Here is a 22,363-nt window from a genome sequence, read left to right on the forward strand (position 1 = left end):
TGCAGAAGTTGGTTGATAAGAGAAAAAGAGGGGATATAATAAAAACATTTAAGTTGCTTAAAGGGTTTTATAGGATTGATGCAGGGGAAATGTTTCAGCACTTGACTAGAGGGACCAGAACAAGGGGTCATCCCTGGAAGTTGAATAAAGGAGGTGTGGTTAGTAGGGGTGTGAGGACTATATTTTTTCTTGGAGAGTTGTGAATGAGTGGAATGGGTTGCCAGAATTGGATGTCAGTGCTTTGTCTGTTAATGGGTTTGAAGAGAAGTAGTGATAGTTTAGAAGACTCATCGCAGATTGAGTCTCCTGCGATGAGTCTTCAGACTCCATGGAGGTGCCTGTATAATAATAATAATAAAAGTAATAAAAATCTTCTCATATGTACATTAGTACTCTGGATGGGCCAAACATAGGAACAAACTAGTTAACATTGAACTGAAATACATGGGAGGGGGGGGTAGGCAATCTATTCCAGTAGGAGTAGAGGGAAATGAATGGAGGAGTCAGCTCTATGAACTTGGAGTTGAATGTGAAGTTGAGTACTTTGCTGCAAATGTTTTAAGAGATTTAAAGAAGAGTGAAAAAAAAAATTATTGATGCCAATTCTGTTGAATAGCATGATAATATCTGGAGACAATGCAAGCAGCAATTAAACATTTGAAAGAGTATAGTGAGACCACGAGATGGCATTACTTGCCTTTCTGTCTCTTCACTGCCTGCCATTTAATTAGTGATAGCCTTGGGCCAGCTATCTCTGATTGGCTACCAGTGGAGATTGAATTGCCCACTCAGTCTCCAAAAGTTAGGGCTAAAATGGCCTCACCTACTCCCTATACAGAAATAAAAGGCATTAGCTGATAGCTGAAGAGTATAGTGAATTGGTGAGACGTAGGATCATTAATCAGCCTAATTGCCTTCTTCTGTACTGAAATAACTTTAGAGTTATTTAGAGATAAAGAGACACTTGGAGAAAAGGAGAAAACTTAATTTCTTGGATGCTGAGGTATTTGCAATATATTTATGCGAAGAAAAAATTGAGGTTATCTAAAAAGGATATCCAAAAAATATTGAGGTTATTTTTTTTTACTAATTATTTCTTGGCATAAACATCTTAAGAGATTTGGATGATGTCAAAATACTAAAAGGAAAAGAAAAAAAAACCAAAAGGTTTTTTTTCCCTTTTTTTTTTGTAAGAAATAAAAATTGAATTTCTTGAGCGTGGAAGATAATAAGGTGATTAGAGCTGAAAAATGGTTTGGAGATCTGAATTTATAGTGGTAGAAGTAGATATTCTAGAATTTTCAAGAGAGAAACAGGAGTACCTTGCACTGTCATCAGTAGAACCATGGATTGAATTTGTAGTCATCAACTGGCAAAGTTCATTGATATACAGAAGGAAGACAGCAGTAGCTGATTGAATGGAGTTTTGCAGCTAATTTTGTAGTATTCCTGAACTGCAAAGATTAATGATCCATCTACCATCTCATGCAGTATTGAAGTCAGAAGACTGACCATAAGATGAAATTACATGAAAAACCTTATGATTGGGTTAGTACATTGGTACTATATCCCAATCATATCCCTTGAGTTTCTTGAAACTCAAGTGGTTACTTAGGTTACTCAATGAACAAGGTTAACCCTTGTTGATTGAGAGTTAAAGAATTTATACTGGCAATAGTTTATTAATTGAAACATCTCCAGGTAGCATAGAAGTTGAGTGTTCATAGTTTTCTTCATTAATTGAAGAATTGAAATGAGAAAAATTTGATGGCAAAGATTTTCCTTCTTAGAAATAAGTTGAATGTGGGCTAATTTCCAAACTGAAGCATAAATATCAGTGGAGTTAGGAGAGTATCAAAATAGGGGATACAAAACAAGATTCAACTGTGGAGCATTAATCTTAAGAACAATCAGAGAAATGTCACTGGCACCAGAGAAATTTTTTTGAATTTTTCTTCTTATCTTTCTAGTAAAAAATCAAGGGAGGCACTTAATGGTATAATTTACTTCACAAGAAATTCTTGTTTTCATCTATATTTTACACACAAAACTTTTCATGGTTAATATCTTCATGACTGAGGTAGTTGTATATATTTGACTTAAAGTTACATCCATGTAATGTCTGGCATTCTTATAATGCCAGATATCACAGGGATAAAAAGTAACAATGTGAGCATTGTTCCATGGGAAGAAGAAATCAACATAAATAGTGACATGGATTGCCTGGAGAAGAGACAGCATTGACAGTATACATAGATCATTTGGAAAAGAAATCAAAATTATTAAGGAAATTACTTAGGAGAATAACACAAGCAACAAACAAATTTGATAGACTGAAACAGAGTTTTTCAGCCAAAGAATATTAAAGAGAGGTGACTGTAAGTTGGAATTTGTTTTGATTTTTCTTTAATATTCTGGCATTAGATACCAGAACTATTTTTATGTGAAATCCCAGCCACAAAAGGTTGTTAAACCCATAAATATTACTACCAGCATGGTAGATGGACTATGTTTATTTTAATTTTATTTATTATTTTTTATATTTTTAATTAATTTTTTTTTACATAATCTGGAAAGCCTACTCTACAGACCACAAATGTGGAACTTTTTAATCCACTTCATGTATCCAGTAAGAGGGGCACTAGTCTCACACCAAGTGATGAAAATTATTTTCCACCTAAAGGAAATGAATATCATTGAGGTTGTAGTGGAGATTATATATATTTGAAAATTGGATCCAGAAAGTTTTGGGAGATTTACCTTTTTCTGCATATAATTTACTTTTCTTTGTTTAACTTCTCACTGTTGTTGTTGTTATTGTTATGGTAAGTTGAAACTGGATGTGATATGAAATATATAGTGATGGATTCTTGAAAGCCATGTACATGGGGATGTTTACACCCATGTACATGGGTGTAAACATCCCATGTACAGCATGCCTCTCGTATGCCACTATTTAAAGCCTCTCTTTCGACTCTTCAGTCTTTTATATAATCTGGAATTGCAGTCTTTTTAAAGGTGTGTGTGTGTGTGTGTGTGTGTGTGTGAGTGAGTGAGTGATAAAACAGTGCAAGCAGATTCAGTACTATCATGACAAAAATGTTTTTTGTGCTCATAATTTAATAATTTTAAAATTATAGTAAATATTTTAAACATTATTTGAGAGTTTATTTATTCCAAGATTAATGTTTTGAAATATATTTTATGTATCATTGTTTCAGTTGTGCATAAAAAAGCTGAAATTTCCACAATTTATAATAATCTAAAAGTTATTTAAAAAATTTAAATTTTATGACATTTACTTAAATCAGCTGCTCACTTGTGTTTCAGGAACAAGTAAGCATAGGTGTATCCTGTAAAGTTCAGTGACACAACTGGTTTAGCAGTTGTGCCATCTAAAACTAAACAAAATTTGAAATTTGTTTTAATTATTCATTAATATAGAGCAAAATAATGCAATACAAAGCTCTGTAATTGAATGTAGTGAAACAAAATTATTTTTAAATTTTATCCTAATAATTTCAGGTTGGAATAGTAGGTAGAACAGGAGCAGGTAAATCTTCATTAACTTTGGCTCTGTTCCGAATCATTGAAGCTGCTGGAGGACAAATCAGCATTGATGGTATCAACATTTCGAAAATTGGTCTTCATGATTTGCGTTCCAAACTTACCATCATTCCCCAGGTTGGTGGAACTTATTTAGAATTCTTTTATCTTGATTTATTTACACTTAATGTTTCAATCAGTATAAAGCATTAACACATAAGGAAATTTCAAAGTGTATTTCTTTTAACTCTAGAACACTATGTTATTTTTATGAATTTTATACTTAGTTTCATAGTTTTTTTAATGCTATATTTAGCTAGGATTTACATTGCTTGTAATTTTTAATTCAGACAACAGAACTTAGAACTCCTGAATTAGATATTTGTTTTTCAAGAAAAAGTAAGCAGTTAATCATCGTCATCAAATTTCTTATATGTATCCTCAAAAGGTGTACAGCAGAATACTATGAAAGTATTCTATCAAGTTTATATTATTACTAACTGCGTATCAACAATCTTCCTCCAAATTAGTCTTATTTGTCATGACTACAATATTTTCAGATCATATATTTTGATCTTCTAAGGCACAACCATGCCAACATGGTTGGTCAAGTAGATAGCATACCTACTATCCAGCCAACTTGCTCTGAATTTGAATCTTGCCATGGGCGTTGCATGATTGAGATCAACACCTTACTTGAAACAGTTTTATGTTTAGGTTGTTTAGTCTCCACAATGCGATTTCTGGATTATGCAAGAAATATAAATAATAAAAAGAAACTTAGCTTGTCTAAAGGAAACATTTATACATATAAATATTAGGAAATGTCTGATTTATTACGTTTTACAACATTTCATGGATGAGAGTTAATTTTCCTCTATGTTTCCTAGCATCAAAAATCTCTTCCATTCTATTCAAGTGATTATACCACCTTATATCAGATGTATTATAAGATGACATCATCATCTAAATTACTCCAGACTGCAGTTTTTATATTACCTTTGTTAATCTGATTTATTTTACAGTATGGTTTGGTCCATTTCCAAGCTTTTTAACAGCCTATAGAACATTTTGCTCTCTTCATGATATTTGTCTTCTATATTCTTCTGAATTATTTATATAACTTTTGTTTAGCTACTTGAACATTTTCTGAGATTTTTCTCTTTAATCTCAAAGGACATGTGCTACATTACTTTACCAGGAACTTTTAATTACAATTTCATCTTTTTTAATTTTTATATATGTCGCTTCCACCCACAAAAGATTTTTTTTTTGTAAACCTACAGTACATTCATACTGTAGGCCAGGTAAGGTGTTTTCTATTTATTTTTTTACAAAAATATTTTGTTTACAACAAAAAAAGTAAAATGACTTAAAAAATAGAAAAAACTTTGCTCACCCATTTAGTACACATGTACTATAGGATTGTCTACTGAACTTCCACCATGAAATTCTGATTTTTCTATCCTTGCTGATGACTTCATATGTTTACTTTGCTGAATTAAATTTTTAACCACTGTGTATTCAAGATTAGTTCCTGTTTTCAAATGTTTCATTTTTTTCTCCTTTAGTATTTGTATATTTAAGTACAGTTCAGCTATGAAATCTTCTTTACTTTGATTTTTTTAAAACATTTATACATATAAGTATTAGGAAATGTCTTATTAGTTGTTGAAACAGTATAATATATTTTCATGAACATCTATAATTTGGTGACTTCATCTGAGGTTTAAAAAAAAAAGATTAAACTGTCAAGTTATAGTTGTTTGTGAAACTAGTTTACCATTTTGGCAACTAATAAAACATTCCCTAATACTTATAATATTTTTAGTTATAAAATAAAATTAAACTCACACATTTTTTTAATGAAGCTCTATCTTTCTGCTCAAAATTAGATAGCGATTACTTCCTATTTCAAATCTCCTGCATCCTTAATCAGCATGAAGATATTCATCAGCAATAAAATAATCAGTTAAACTTATTTTGTGTTCTGTGCATGTAAATTTATGCACATCTTTGTCAGAACATAGTATTAGTAATGACTAATTCTTTGGTTGGTCGAGTGATTAGCATGTCCGCTCTCCAGCCAAAAGGCTGCAGGTTCAAATCCTGCCGGGGGGAAGGATGTTTGTGATTGTCTGTGAAAATACTAGAATTAACTTTTTTTTTGGACTTCTAGTACATGCTGTTGGTGTAGATGATGTGGTTCACTGTAGTTGGTGGATTGAGTGGTGGAGATGGAGATTGTAGAGTAGGTACCCTCCCTCAATGAATCTTTGGACTCCTTGGAGGTATCACATGATAATAATAACAATAAATTGAGTCGAAATCCACAGGCACATACCATTGTTATTAGCTTTGTTTTTTTCTCCATATTTTCCAAAATATTTCTGTTTGAGATTTATTTAATCAACTACTAATCAACAGTAATCAACTTTTCCTGTTTCTGTATGCCAACTGTCCTCTACTTCTTCATTACTAGAACCATCTGTAATACCATAGTCACAAATAAGCATTATTGTCCAATTCTCCATTTTGAAATTAGTTCACATCAATCTACTTGAAATTGCCTGTCATTCAAGACGTTTGTTTATCTTTGTGTTTTATGTGAAATATCATAGCCTACTCTTTCCCTCTTTTCCCTGATCACTATTTCCTGAATATAACATTTCTTACTGTTTAGAAGTATCTCACCTGTTTCCATTGGTACACCCAGGAAGGGGCCCTGGCACCCCCCCCCAAAAAGAAAAAGGAAAAAACACTAGAAAATTTTCCAAAAATCTTTTCCTAATTAAATTTTTTTTAAAAATTTATTTATGTTGTGTCGTGTCTTCTATTTCTATACTACTTATGAATTAGCAGTCACATAAGGTGGGAATACCCTATAGCTCTCACGGCCGTTGTGAACGAAATAGTGCTCTGGCGATACTTTGTTTGCCCTATCCGGGCCAGAGATCACAGGTATCATGCATTGGCGATCACTGCAGATGCTCAGTCATAGGTCGTATGCAATGCGTAGTGTGTATTCTCAAATTGTCTACTCAACTCGGCCCCCCCCAAAGATTAAATCATGAGTGCTCGCCCCCCCCCGCCAAGATTAAATATTGAGTACTCGCCCCCCTCCAAGATTAAATCCTGTGTGCCACTGCCTGTTTCAGTCTTCTTTATCTCAATACAATAACACCAGTTATGTTGACATAGTATTTCTATACGTCCTCTACTAGTTCTAACTCTTTTCTGTTGAGAGGGCTTAATGTTGATTCCATTGAGTTTAATGTTTTTTGAAGCTGGTTTTCACTGTTTGCCTGGTTCCTTATGAAAAAGTAGTGGCTTTGATTCTAGTGTTGGATTCTAATTATGTAGAAAATAGAATAAATGTTGTTTGATTCAGAATCCAACATGACTTTCCGTCACAAGAACTATATTTGTAAATATTATTTGATGTAAATAACATAAATTATAATTGATATCATATAACTACCTTAATTATGTCAAATATTTAATTGCTTAATCAAAGAAATGTTTTAATGGTAAATAGATTTTGTAATAAATATTATTAAGCTGTTTTATTTATTATTTTGTCAATATTGTAAGAACTTATATTTGTAATTTAACTACGCATTTATTGGAATGCAAATATTCTATTTATTCTTTTCATGAAAGTTAGCGTTATGTAATAACTGAATGTAGTTATATAACCTAATGTAACATTCGCGAGAATGTTTACGTCTATCGGTTGTCATAGAGACGCATGGAAATAAACGAGTGCGTGTGAAGGGAGCGTTTGTGGAGGAGAAAAGGAAAATAGATACGTAGTAGTAAGTAGGGAGTCGGAACGGAACTTTGGAACTATAAGGTAGCAAGGGAGTAAACTAAAGAAGTAGAAGTAATTAAAAAATTCCTAAGGATAGGAGTTGAGTAGATATTTTTTATATAAGTGAATCTTATAGTTGGCTGAAAGCAAAATCAGCCGTAGTAATAAAAGGAAATTATTGCCGTAATCGGATAATTAGAGAACTGGACATTCAAAGAAGAATACTGAATAAATCCAGTCAGTCTACAATTACGACTTATTTCTGTACTACCATGAAAGGAAATTGTACGGAGTTAAACTAGTTGATGAATGATAAATAAGAATAATTAATGTACCTTATAGTTGTTATCTGGATTTTTGAAGCGCGATTAGTAATGTTTTAGTTATTTAGTGTTTCGCAAGTGTGATAAATACAATTTGAAAGTGTGCTCACAAAATATTGGAAGTACTGAAGATTATTTCTGGTAAGGACAGTCATATTAGTTTATTTCAGTGTATGCAGATTTAAGTATTAGTTCCGTTGCGCTGTTTCTAACATTAACTGTAGCTTACCATCGAGGCTGAGAGTTGAAAATATAGACATTGAAGTGATATCTACCGTGGTTAGTGCCTGTTATGAGTTAATCGTAGAGTGTAGCTGAGAGATACATGGAAACTGAATAAATAGGAAATTCTATTGTAATAATTTGAGTAAAGAAACTTTGCGATTCTGAAACTGTGAATTTGTTTGAGAAAGTTTGAAAGATTGGATTAATATGAATGACTTGACTTGATGTGCTAACTTGACTGGTTTGTCATATTTAGAAGTGGAATTTATGTATTTGTCAAATAACCATATATTAAATATTTTGTTTGTTAATTTAAATATTGTGTTTGCCTGAATTTCTTTTTACTGCACCGTTCACAAAAACTCGAATCTAGCGGGAATCCCAGAAAGAAGGAAAATAAATACCATCGGCCTGATTGAATGAAAAGACTGCTAACTAATTTTGAATTAAACTTACTAATTCATATAGACTTATCTAAGGATAGAGTGGCGCAGTATAATAGAAATTTCTCTGCCCATAGATCAGTGATTAATTTGCAATTAGTTTCCCTTTATTTGATAAAAGTGACTTATAGCAAGATGGTGGATTCGAACATCAAAAGAGAAAGAGAACCCGTCACGACACTAGCATATCACTATGTTATACCATCATATTTTAATGTGTAGTTTAAGCTAATAGAGAATACAGTTTGATTGGTAAAGTGTTAAATTGACAGCTCATTGTCATTCATTCAGTATCCAGATGGATACTTAGCAATGGGGTGTGCCAAAGAAGGTGGATTTCTTACAAACTGTGTGGGAGTCTTCTCTGAATTATCTGGCTTTAATGTATGGAAGTAGCCAAGTTATCTAGCTTTGAGTATTAAATATATATTAGATACATATTAACCACTTAAATAACAAATTTGAATCGATAAAAGATATGAGAAAGACTAAGATATATGGATGGATTGACAGTTAAGAAATTTTTAGAACATTAAAAAATAAAATCCAAGAGCTGATCATATCAGAGACCTGAGCAATATAATAAGCTGGTTTAAAAGAAAATCGATAAGTTTGATAAGAAACCAGAACCATATACTAATTGTATTGAACTGACCAGAAAGAGATTAAAAACATAAAATACATTACATGCAAATAGATGTTATCAATGTTAACTACTATGTTAGGTAATGTTTAGTGGAAGAAGAATTTGATATTGCTTACAATTCATGAAATCAATTTCATTTAATCAGTGTAATTTCCTATATTGCTAAAAGTTCTCAGAAAACCAGACCTAAGAGATTTTTTATGTTATGACTTCCTTAATCAGACTTTTTCTTAATGGTGGCAACCGCATATTAGAGCATTATTCCATCCAAGACAGATTGAATCCCTGATTAGGAGCTTTAGGCAATTTAATGCAGCCGGCTTGCTATTCCTTTGCCTCTGCTACATCCCTCTAGAGGTAAGTATTTTATGTCTGTAGAACTGTGTGTTCATGGGGCTGGTTTGCCTGTTCAGAGGAACGAAAAATCAGAGTTTCTGGTAGAAAAAACTCTCTACCTGTGTATGAGACTATTATGCCTACCATTTGATTGAAAAGACCTGATAAAGGTTCCTCACATCATAGACAGGATTCTAACCTGTGTCTTTTCAACCGAAGGGCTCATCGGTACCAACTGAGCTTATGGAGGCTCTAGAGCAGAAATCGGCAATGTTTTTCTCACCACAGATCAAATTTTGCAATTTGTATGTTCACCACTTATGTTAGTAAAAAAAAAAAAAAAAGAGTTTATAAGGGAAGTACTAAGTGTTACAGAAAAACAAAACTTTTATTCTTATAAGTATCGAAAAAAAAGTACAAAAATCTGTTAAACACTATTTTGATACTGTAAATAAATACACAACAAATAAACATATTAAATCACAATTAAACAAATAAATTAAATTACAAATTTAATCACAAATTTATATATACATTATCACAAAAATATAGAAATAATTCAAACGTAATATAAATAATGATAAATATATGTAAACAATTATAAAAAACACAGTTTCAATGACTTCCTTGGTTTTGTTTATCTTTGCACAGGATGTCTAAATTTGGTTCATAATGGGAAACTTTTACGTGGACACATGACTCAGAATTTTGACACGTTAGTTTGCTTCATAGTGAATTTAAAATATAATTTATCTGAGAAAATATTTGCTCACACATACAGGGTGTTCGGGATAAATTTGACATATTTATAATTAATTATATTTTTCCGTAAGTTACATGTATTAACACACACTTCTCTTCATTTAAAAGTTTGGACCCTTCTTCATTCATATACAAGATGTCAGAAAGGATGGATAGCTGGAACCCACCTGAATCATGGAAGAGAATAACTTGTATCATGATGATTCGTGCCCGCCATCAAAATAAGGATATTACGACTGCTGCCCAATGCTCCCTGAATACAGTAAAAACAATCAGGCATGAACTAGAGACTTGCAATGGTGACTACGAGGATGTAGCAAGAAGAAAGATCCCTAGCAGACGATCTGATTGCGTTCGTACAGCAGAATTCCTCGCAAATCTGCAGGAACAGGTGTTGAAGAACCCTGGCATTGGAATTCGGGCTTTGTTCGTGGAGTTGCTAACTGTAGTCAAGCCCTGGATAACAAGGGTAGCCAATGGTAGGCCGTATGTATGGCAGCAGGATTCGGCCCCTTGCCACACCTCTGGGAAAAGTCAAAAATGGTTGTCTGAAAATTTCTACGACTTCACCAGTCCAAATGTTTGGCCTCCAAACTCCCCAGACCTTAACCCCATGGATTATTTTGTATGGGGCGCAGTTGAAAAAGACACCAATCGCACTTCCAGTAATACAAAAGCCCAGTTAATGGATAAAATTAAAACAGTTTTTGCGGCCCTTCCCAGGGAGACTGTAGCATCAGCTTGTTCGAGGTTCCGAAGCAGAATTGAAGCTGTGATCGATGCTAATGGTGGTTATTTTGAGTAAATCTTGTTGATAGTATTGTAATTAACTCTGCCTGTAATGTTTTTTTGTCAATTCATTAAATTTAATAGATACAAAGAAGATTTTCTTTTTCCTTACGAAACTGTCAAATTTATCCCGAACACCCTGTATATATGATAAACCAAATACAGATAGAATAGCTACTGCAACCTTTTTTCATTGCTATAAATGCTGAAGGAATTGTACAACATTCTGTTATAATTTGATTTTTGGTATCTTTCTGTAGCTCCTTGTGTATTTCTTGTAAATTTAATTAATTCTGTTTCTAAATGATCAATTCCTAAAAGTTAAAACACAAAAAGGAATTAACTTATTTGATTTTTATTTTGAAAAATTTAGATTATTAGTTTTCAAATACAAACTTTTGGCAGATCATCCTATTTTTGCAAGTCATTGAGTGACTTGTGGAACATAGGTTCCTCTAGAGCATTATTAATTGCTAATTTTTTTTGTTCTCAATATAGCTTTACTTCAAAAAAAAAAAGAAAGAAAGAAAGAAAGAAAGAAAAGAAAAAAATCATTCTCTCTAGGACATTTCCCAATTGATATTCAGTAAATTTGCATTTTTATTTTTAAAAATTTAGATTATTAGTTTTCAAATATAAACTTTTGGCAGATCATCCCAAATGTTTTTGCAAGTCACTGAGTGAACTGTGGAACATAGGTTGCTCTAGAGCATTATTAATTGCTAATTTTTTTGTTCTCAATGTACTTTACTTAAAAAAAAAAAAAAAGAAAAGAAAGAAAAAGAAAAAATCATTCTCTGTAGGACATTTCCCAATTGATATTCAGTAAATTAATTCACCATAAATTCAAAGTATTTTTTCTACATATTTTTAAATTGTATGAAAAAAAAATGTCTTTTTCAAAATGAGATTTTGAAAACACTGAAAAATACTGCCACAGGTTGAAAGGATCAATAATGAAAAGAAAAAAAAAGGAAAAAGAAAAAAAAACATGCTTCTCCAAACTATCTATGGTATTAAATGTAACTAGAAGTTTAAAACATTTCCTAGGTGGAATTAACATTACAAAAATCTCCATAATGTAAGCAAAAAGTTTCAAGTTTCATAAAACAGATTTTAATAGTAATGCTGATGTTGCTAGGTAAACTAAGGGAATTATAAGTTGGGTTTAAACATATGTACATGCTCCATTTCTACCTAAAAATGGGTCTGTTTATTTCAGGATCCTGTCCTTTTTTCTGGCACTCTGAGAATGAATCTTGATCCATTTGATAATTATGCAGATGAAGAGGTATGGAAAGCCTTAGCGCATTCTCATCTGAAAAGTTTTGTATCATCATTAGAACATGGGCTTCAACATGAAGTGGCAGAAGGAGGAGAAAATCTCAGGTAAATTTTCAAGATATTTTTATTGACCTAAGCAAATCCTTTTGCTGTAGGAATAATAGAATCCCAAATATTTTGCATTTAATCAAGTGCAAAGACTATTAACAAATATACAACACCCAGAGAAACAGCTTTCCTACATTTACCTGGTCATGTTAAAAACAGAAATAATTCTCCTGGGTATCTAAGTATTACTTCATTTAGTTAACCAATATGGTCCTGGTTTCCATAACTAAGCATTTTTTTTATGATGTGAGTTGCCAGCCTTTTGCTTAACCCTCACCTGTTTACCCAGGCTTGGAACTGACATGCGGCTATGCCATAAATAAAACTAGAAGTCAGCAATGTAGCTTATAGTTTTATTTCGTTTCATTAAAACATTTTTTTTTTATTTGGTCTCAAGTCAATAATTTCTAAAAGGAATGAAGTTTAAAAGTCATTGCACCAATCGAATTGAACTCTTGTAAATTTACTTAACACTCAGTGTAAAAAAACACTCTTTAAAGAGAAGAAACAAATTGGCATGGTCAACTAATAGGATTGGTTGTGACTTGACTTTATTTTAGACTCTAGAAAAAGTATTTTGACTCAAGTAAAATGGCTACAGGAGACAGTAATTCATCTAATGAGGTTACTTCTATTAAATTAACAGTGTCATATTACTCTTGGGCTTATACACTAGTTTACTCCCATAGATGCTAGCTATATCATGAGTGAAATATTGGAAATAAAATATTATTTTCTTACATGTGGCATATTTGCATGTTATCTTAAATATGCAGTTCATAATAATAAGCCAAAGGATTTTTTCTGTTTACATTTAGTGTTGGACAGCGTCAGTTAATTTGTCTTGCCAGAGCTCTTTTGAGGAAAACCAAAGTCCTGATTTTAGATGAAGCTACCGCTGCTGTAGATGTTGAAACAGATGAACTTATTCAAAACACTATAAGGAATGAATTTACTGACTGTACTATTTTAACTATTGCTCACAGATTAAACACAGTTCTTGATTATGATAGGTAGGTTTCAATCAAGTAATATTACAGTATTAGTGAACAAGTTATCTGTTCACTAATACTGTATATAATTATATAAAGATTATATAATTTTATATAAATATAATTATATAAAAAATTATATAAAACATTAATTTATCATATATATATATATATCATGGGAAGGGTACCAAGACCATTTTTTAACCATTATTGAGGGCTCATCAGTGGGACCCAAATTGGAGATACTAGAGGTAAATCAGTATTAGTTATATTTCCACAAAAAAGTAGGAAAATGGTATCACCATATTATTAAAATACTTTGGATGTGAGAAATAATTGCAGCAGGGGTATTTTTTTTTCTTCTTTTTATCCTTTTCTTGTATTCTAACTTAGTGTTTTCATGTAACATGATTTAACTGATTGTCTGTTTATTATGTGTTGCAATTTTCAAAATGAATGATGTTTAAGAGCAAACAGCTTGGATAAAGTCTTAAGTTTCGTAAAATTACTTGAGAAACTTTTGAAGCAGTGGCGCACCCAGGGAGGGGGCCAAGCCCCCCCCCCCCCCCCAAAAAAAGAAAAAGTTAAAAAACACTACAAAATTTTCCAAAATACTTTTCCTAATTAAAATTCATTTTTTATTTATGTTGTGTCATGTCTTCTATTTCTATACTACTTATGAATTAGCGGTCACATAAGGTGACTGCTAGAAGAGAACCCTATAGCAGTGTTTCTCAACCTATGGTCCGCGACGATGGGACAGGTGGTCCATAGGCTTAATTAACCAAATAAATCTATATATTTCAATTATCCAAACAAAACAAGTTAAAATAATTCTGCCACTATTTTAATTTGTAGCAGCAGAATGATGAGTAATAAAAGAGGGGGTGAAGGGAAAAACGATATGGTTTTATTGCTTCCACCTTCCCTTGCTGTTTTGTCAGATTTGAAGTGAACATGTGTTGTCCACATGACCACATTTCAACCAATTGCTTGTTGTTTATTGATTTTTATTGTTGAAGGTTTTCCTCCTTCAACCAAGGCTCAATATATCTTCAGAAGTGCTAAGTAATACTTAGACAAAATGTGTTGTGAGTTAACTCCAGTATTTATATATTTTTCGGAAATCACGTGGAAAGCAAGCTGACAATTGAGTTGAAATGCTAACTCTTTTCAACCGAATTCCAATAATATGTGAAACTGCCATAACGGCATTCACTATATATATATATATATATATATATATATATATATATATCTTAGTTTTAACACGTTTATGAATTTTATCACTTTCGGTTGAATTTTATTGCTGCAGAGCGAACTCACCCAATCTAATTAATATCAATAGTTTTTAGTTAGATACTGTGTTTGCCAATGCAACATATGGTTTTGCTTGAGTCTATATATACAGCATAGTTTCTGTATGAGGGGACATGTGATTTATTAATTAGTGTCGTTTTTATCCCAGTTGTCTCTAATTGCACTATTTGTTGAGAAATATATTACACAGACTGCTTATACCTTATTCACTGACATAATAAAAGTACTTGTTTTTCTTGCCTCTGCAATATAGTGGCTGTTGGGGGAGGGCGTGTTATTTACTGCGATAGCAAGTTACTATCCCCCTGCTCTGAATGTGTTTCAGCTTTTTTTCATTTGTGAGGTATATGCGAAACTTTTTAATTTCTTTTTTCGAAAAGTAAAATCAGGGGTGAGAGTTATATGCGAATAAGTACAGTATTTCAATTATGGATAAGTACATTGGTACCTTCTTTAAACGGAAAAATAGCTTGGATAACAGTGATAATACAAAACGAGTTCGTAATGACAGTTTGTGTGTAATTTCTGAAGAAAAAGAGGTCTGTAACGAATCCACAGAAACACAGAATTCCCATCAGTTGCAATGCGATAATATTAGTATGCTTAACGAAAGGAAAGATTTGCTGACTTGCTGGACACTCGACCAGTGGATTGCATTCAAAGGTAAATACAATTGGTTAGTTTGTAGGACCATTTTTCTGTTTTGTGACTTTTCTCCCTTTATGGTAATTATGCCTACATTATTGTGTTATTATTCAACAATTGTTTACAGTTTTGAATGGGTATATAAAGTCAATATCAACAGTAGCCTGATTATGAATGCGTGATGAAAGGGATGGGGTTTGGAGCTTCCCCGGATAGTATTCAAAAGGTAAATACAATTGGTTATTTTGTAAAGGGCCCTGAAACTCATTAGTTTAGAATGTAACCACCGGAACTCAAAACTATGAAACAGAATTTGGAAACATTTTTTGAATAACTTTTTATAAGCAATTTCTGTGATTTCACGATCCATTTCAGGCTTGCAGTCATGAGAACGACCTTTCGTTATTGAAAAAAGAGCAGCTAATTGAGCTTTCAAGTGACAGTGGGCTTAAAATGCAATTCCGTGATCGTTGTTTGGCTCGATTCTAGATCTCGCCTTCAGTGAGAAGTGAATTTCCTGAATTATTTGAAGAAGTCGAAAATCATCATGCAGTTTTCTACAATCTATCTTTGCGCGAAACGATTTTCATTGCTCCTTCAAATAAAAACAAAATATAGAATTCGTCTTAGTGTGTGTGCCAATCTTTGACTGAAGTTGACCAATATTGAGCCAGATATCCAGCAACTCTGCAAGGTCGAGAAGCTCATCCATCTCCTTTAAAAGTCAATAGTAACATAATTATATCATTTTATTTATTTGTTTAATAAAAATTAAAACTGTGTTTTAATTTTTATCCACAAAATTTAATTTTTTATCTATGTCCGGCCTGGTTGGCTGGATATAGATAAAACTCCAGCCAAAAGGCTGTGAGTTCGAATCCTGCCGCGGGAATGGATGTTTGTGATTGTCTGTGAAAATACTAGTGGTAGTGGTCGGCAGTAGACAGCATTAGTGATGATGATGATGATTGTAGTTGTGGTTGGTGAAGACAGAGAGTTGTAGAGTAGGTGCCTGCCCTTCCTCGATATGGCTTTGGACTATCTGGAGATGTTATGTAATAATAATAATAATATCGACAAGCTTTATATGTTCATTGTGCATCACATAGTTTGAATTTGGCACTTGGAAATGCTATATCTGTGACAAATAAGAACTTGCATTGGCATAATTGAAAAGGTACACAATTTCTTCAATACCTCTAAAAGACAGGACGTCCTTGTTATAATATTATTAATATCTTTTAAGATTTATAATATCTTTATTTAGCTTGCAAAAAATATTTGCGTGCATCTTACCATTGTCTAAAATAATGCAAAAATCTGACAGTGACCTCTTAATTGCTCTAAATTTTGTTGATGATGATATAGCTAATTAAATACCGTTCATGAAACACCAGATTCTTCATTTAAAGATATTTACGATGAAGCATGTATAAAAGCCAATAATTTTAATATTGACATTAAAAAGCCAAGGACTTCATTAAAACAAACATTAAGGTTCCAATGTTCCAGCCAATTCTGTAGAAGAGTATTTCAGGAGAACTATTTCATTCCATTTATTGACCAAATATTGACTCAACTTCATGAACGTTTCACTCGGCACTGCAACATTTTGAAATATATTTTTTTCTCTTCTACCAAATGGAAAAGATGCTCCAACAGCAAGTGCAATGGAAGATTTTCGTCAATTGTGTGAATTTTATGGCGGTGATTTGCCTTATACAAATCCAACAATTTTGAATGCTGAATTCAAGTTGTGGTATAAGAAATTTGAAAAACCGTTTGCAATAGCTCCATGCAAAAATGCCGTTGATGCAGTTTGAAAGTGTGACAAAATGATATATCCTAATATCTATAACTTGTTAAAAATATTTTCAATGCTTCCAGTAACAACATACGTCAGTGAAAGGTCATTTTCTAACTTATGCCTTTTATAAACCTATTTAAGATCTACCATGACACAATCATGATTGAACGGACTGGCTTTGCTATATATATACACAGAGAGAGAGAGATAAATGTAACCACGACTGAAATAATTCAAGAGCTTTGTAAAAAGAAAAGAAAACTTGATTTTATTCTTTAAATAAATTGTTATAATTACCTAATGAATTTTATTGAATTAATGAAATTTAACGAATTTTAGTTTAACTGATAAAAATATTTTTAATGCAAATTCATTGTATTAAAAATATTTTTATCCGTTCAAACCCCCCCCCCCCACACACACACAAGATTAAATCCTGGGTACACCACTGTTTTGAAGTATTACAAAACAGTCATTATTATAAAAATGCCAATGCATACTTGTACATATGTTGATTATCACTCTTGTTTATGTTTAATGGAGAAAACACACACACATCTAGAGATAATAATTACTAACTAAATTTATTTAGCTAATAAATTACTGTACCACTATTTCACCTTGGTCACCAAGGTATCTTCATAGGCACAAAGAAACACAGCTACACAGTCACACTAGTAGGAAGACAATCACAGACAGAATATGAAAGGTAGGATCCTATGGTCCTAACTGGTGCCTTGTATGGGTGAAATAATGGAAACTTGCTGAATGTCTCAAGATAAGTTTCCCATGTTTTAAGTAAAGTGATGCAGCAATTTGTTCAGATTTGGTAAATGTTGTAATGTGGCAGATTCTAGAAATAATCTCTCTAGTTTATGCCTGCTCCTGCATAAAAGAGAAATTTTGTTCCATTGAATCCAGCTATTTGTATCCATGGCATGGTAATGGAAAAGGTTTCTTTGTTCCTCCAGATGGATATTGAATAATAGTTCTTCCTATTTGTGCAAAATATGAAAGTTTTGCAGGAGCAAGGAATGCTGTAGACTCTGGGATAATCTAGGTGATGGAGAGGATCATTTAGTGAGCAAATAAGGTTAGTTAGTTTTTTTTAAAACCATGAGTTTTTTTTTTTTTCTGAGGTGCCCCAGATGTATGGCAATGGATTTTTGTGCTCTGGATTTGGGGAGGAGGCTTGGGTTTTGTGGGTGGACAGGGTTGTTCTGTTGATTTTGTGAAGAGGAAAGCTATTAGCTAAAAAAAAAAGTGTCACAGATGCGATTGATTTCTATGGAGAGACTAGTGTGGTCCAAGCAAATGGCTCTAGCTCTATTAGCTAAGGTTTTGATAACACCATATTGTTGGGAGGAGAGGTGACATGACAGTGATGCATATACCTTCCAGTAGTGGATAAGGTTTTTGTAAACAGAAAAGGATGAAGATCTATTGGGTAGTTAGGTCCAGAATGTCAAAGAAGAGTGGACAAGTATTGTTTTCCATTTCAGTGATGCAAGAGATCATCCAGTGTTGACTATTGAGGTGTGCTAAAAATGTTTCCAACATATCCCAGCTATGTGGCCAAATGGAAAAGAACATCATCCATATAGCACATAGTCACATTGTGGATTTGAGAGGGCGAGAGCTATGCTATAGTTACACTTATGGTATAACTGGCCACAAGAGGACCGTAAGTTGTGTAGTGTTGGAAAGAGCTCCAGAAAGATAAGTGCTATTTTGAGTAATAATTGGCAATATTTCATCAATTTTAGTGTTGTACTATTTATTTTTGATAATGAAGTATGCCTGCATGATTTATTAGTTGAAATTGCTTTCTTTAAAAATAACACAATGGCAGTACTCACGAGGTCAACCACGTGGGCGTCAACCGGTGCGACTAGGCGAGTGCTGTGAAAATCAAGTGGCATTAGTGACATAGACTTTTCAAAAATGATTCAATGTTATGAGTGTAATATGTATGTATGGTGGAGTATAAGAGATGTGTTTGTGGAGAGAGAGAGAGAGAGAGAGAGAGAGAATGAACAGGAGAAGAGAGAAAGTATGGATTTGTAGGAAGTGCGATATATTATTAGACCATTGAGACAATGAATGCAAAACAGACTGAAAAGATAGAAGATGATGTAAATGGAAGAAATGGAAATGAAATGAAAGCTAGTGAAACTGAGGGAGTGAAAGAATGCAAGAATGTAGAAGCACAAGTTAGTGATAAGCAAGCAAAAGAAAGTATGAATGAGGAAATGAAAATAAGGTGTGGCAGAACGAGAGGTAGTGAGACTGCAGACGTGACAGAGTGAAATTGTCAGAATGCAAGATTTGATGAAACACTTATTGAAAAATGAAATGAGGAATATGCAGAGTGATATCAGATGTTTAGTGGAAACTAATGAAAGTGTGCAAGAGAATAGAATGAAAGAAAAAAGAGTAAAATAGGTGACGAGTGATTCCAGAGGTAGAGGATTAGTTAAAGGTCGAGTCCATAAAGTCTACTATCCAGGAGGGAGAATGATTAGGATAATTCAGGCGTTGGACATGAGGAAAAAATGAGCAAGAGAGTTAGTGGTGATTGTGGTGAAAAATGATCTAAGTGAACATAAGGAGTATGTGAGGGCGAATATCAGGAGGTTATTGAGAAGACTGAAAGATAACAGTGTAGTGGGAAAGGTTGTCAGTGTGTTGGCAAGGTATGCCAATGATGAGTTGCGTCAGAGAGCCAAAATCCTGAATGGTATGCTAGTGGAGCTGTGAGAATTTATGGCATGTGAGGGAAGAATGAAATTATACAGGCATGATGAGTTGCATTTGAATGGCTTTGGAGTGAGTGCACTGGAGAAAGTGTTGATGGATGGAAGTACAGTGTGTGACACGTGCAAGAGATCAGAAGCAAGAAATGAAGTAAAAAATCAGGAGAGTGGTGTTGAAGAGACAGAAGTGCTTGGCAGTGGAAACAGTAGTGTGAGAGATGAAGAGAGAACAGGAATGCAAGAGGAACAGGGAAATGGGGGGAGCCTGGGTGGACAGGGAGACATGGCATAGGGAGAGTGGATGTTGAAAGTGGCAGTGAATGTGTGTGAAGATGGAGTATATTGTAATGTGAGTGGGGAAGTTGAGACTGAGCAGATATATGTAGTAAGTGGTAATAAAGATGATTGAGCAGGTATGGTGAGGAAATCATAACCAACAAGTGGCTTGGATAAGACTGGTTATAGACCTAAAAAATGAATTACTGTGTTTGTTTACAAATGCCATAAGTATCAGAAATAAGGGAAATGAAATGGTTTCACCAATTGAGTGTAATTGCCCCAAACTTTTTGGAATAAGTGAAACATGGTTGAATGAAGATGATAATGGGTATAGAAATTTAAGGATATAGTATTTTTTGCGAGGATAGTAAGGACAAGAAAGGAGGGGGAGTGCTGCTGATGATAGCAGAGGGAATTATGTACACATAAGGCAGACATGAAAGAGGGAAATAGTGACAATGGTTATGAGGCAGTGTGTTTGTAACATGGAGGTTGACAGGAAGACATATTTAGTTGGATGTTGCTATAGGCCTGAAAATGTAGAGGATGGTGATGAAGAAATGTGTAAACAACTTGGATTAGTGAATAAAGGAAGAGTAATTATTATGGGTGATTTTAATTATGGTGGTATAGATTGGAATGAAGAGATAGCATTTGGGATAAGTAAAACGAATTTCTCGAGTTTTTGAGAGATAACTATCTCAGGCAACACATAATGAAAGGCACGTGAGGATCGAGAATTTTAGATCTGATCATTTCATCAGAGGATGTAATTGTGAGTGGGATTTCACACTTTACTACACCTGGTGAGAGTAGTCATGAAGTGATCACCTGGGTTGTGGCTAGCCATATGCAGACTTTTCTGAGGAAAGGATCTATGTGGAATTATAAGGCTGGTGATTATGACAAGCTTAGGAGACAGCTTGGAGCTGTAGCGTGGAACGGGGAGTTGAGCAGTAAGGAAATAATTGCTGCTTGAGAACTGACAGAGAAATACATAATAGCATCAATGCGTGAATGTATTGTGAAGGCCAAAAGGCTGAATCAAGTAGGTGTAAAATGGATGAATTGAGGGGCTTAAACATGAAATCTGGAAGAAGGTACTTTGGAGACTGTACAGGATGAATAATAGTAATAGTTGGTTGCATGAAGAGTGTAAAGAACAAGCTAGGAGGATGACTCAAGTTAGTAAGGAAAACAAATAGGTGTAGTATAAGCAGAAATTGGCAAATCAGGCAAAGAAAACCCTAGAGAGTTTTTTAGATATGTGGCAAGCAGAAGGAAGAATGATCATGGTAAGATGATATTTAATGGATAAAAATGGTAACTGCTGCAGAAGACATTGAGGTATTCGGTGATCAATTTATAAGGGTGTTTCATCCTGATCAGGGTGGAATCATGAGGAACTTAGGTGTACAGGACATAGGAGAGGATGGCTTAATTGTGGAGTATTTGAGGAAATAAATACCTTGATGTCAATAAGGTGATAGGATTTGATGACATATCACCACGTATCTTAAGGAAATGTTCCAGGGTATTGGCAGTAGCACTGGCATGCATGTTTAACCCCCAACCAGCCAGGGTGTGTGTGTATATATATATATATATATATATATATATATATATATATATGTCCAGATAAATCTGGATACGATTCTATAACACCTATTGAATAACATGGATAAGAAGTGCAAGTTAGTCTCACTATTTCATCCACCTCGGCCAGTAGAGAGGTTAAGAGTCTTACAACAGTACAGGTTCCAAGGAGTAGAAGGAGGGTAAAGTTGTTCCACTGCATAAAGGTGGTGATAATGTTGTAGCTTCAAATTATAATCCAATCTGTATATCTAGAGTGTGGTGAAGGTACTAGAGAGATTAGTGAGAAGTATAATACAAAAATGATTCATAACAGCAGTATTCTCTGTGGTTATCAGCATGAGTTTGTTAAAGGGAAACTATGTTTCACTAACTTACTTATGTACTATAACAAAGTGTCAAATAATCTTGGACAGGGGAGATGCATATACAGTGGTGTAAACTTGGATTTTGCAAAAGCTTTTGATAGACTGCCACATGATAAGCTGTTAAAAAAATTGAACAGATGGAATTGAATAACAGGCTTCTGAATTGATTCAGTGACTGGCTGTCAGATAGGTATCAGAAAGTTGTATATAGAAGTGCTGTATTCCAAAAGAGGAAGTGGTGTGCTGCAGGGGTCAGTTTTGGGACCATTATTATCCAATTTTTATATTAATGATATTGGGATGGGTTTAACTAGTGATGTGCGG

At 33.5% G+C, this 22,363-nt stretch overlaps 1 protein-coding gene across 1 annotated transcript in view; it reads left to right on the top strand.

Annotated features, from left to right (window-relative positions):
* Positions 1 to 22,363, top strand: part of LOC150105146 (multidrug resistance-associated protein 1-like) — a 475,014-nt gene that overhangs the window by 438,372 nt on the left and 14,279 nt on the right. The window contains exons 26-28 of the mRNA XM_090396181.1: positions 3,526 to 3,684; positions 12,107 to 12,273; positions 13,095 to 13,289. Of these exons, the coding sequence (XP_090252307.1) occupies positions 3,526 to 3,684; positions 12,107 to 12,273; positions 13,095 to 13,289 (521 nt within the window). The remainder of the gene's footprint in view (positions 1 to 3,525; positions 3,685 to 12,106; positions 12,274 to 13,094; positions 13,290 to 22,363) is intronic.

Source organism: Typopeltis vanoorti, chromosome 7 (assembly GCF_054136105.1).
Source record: "Typopeltis vanoorti isolate ZY-2024b chromosome 7, IOZ_Tvanoo_1.0, whole genome shotgun sequence".
Lineage (NCBI taxonomy): Eukaryota > Metazoa > Arthropoda > Arachnida > Uropygi > Thelyphonidae > Typopeltis > Typopeltis vanoorti.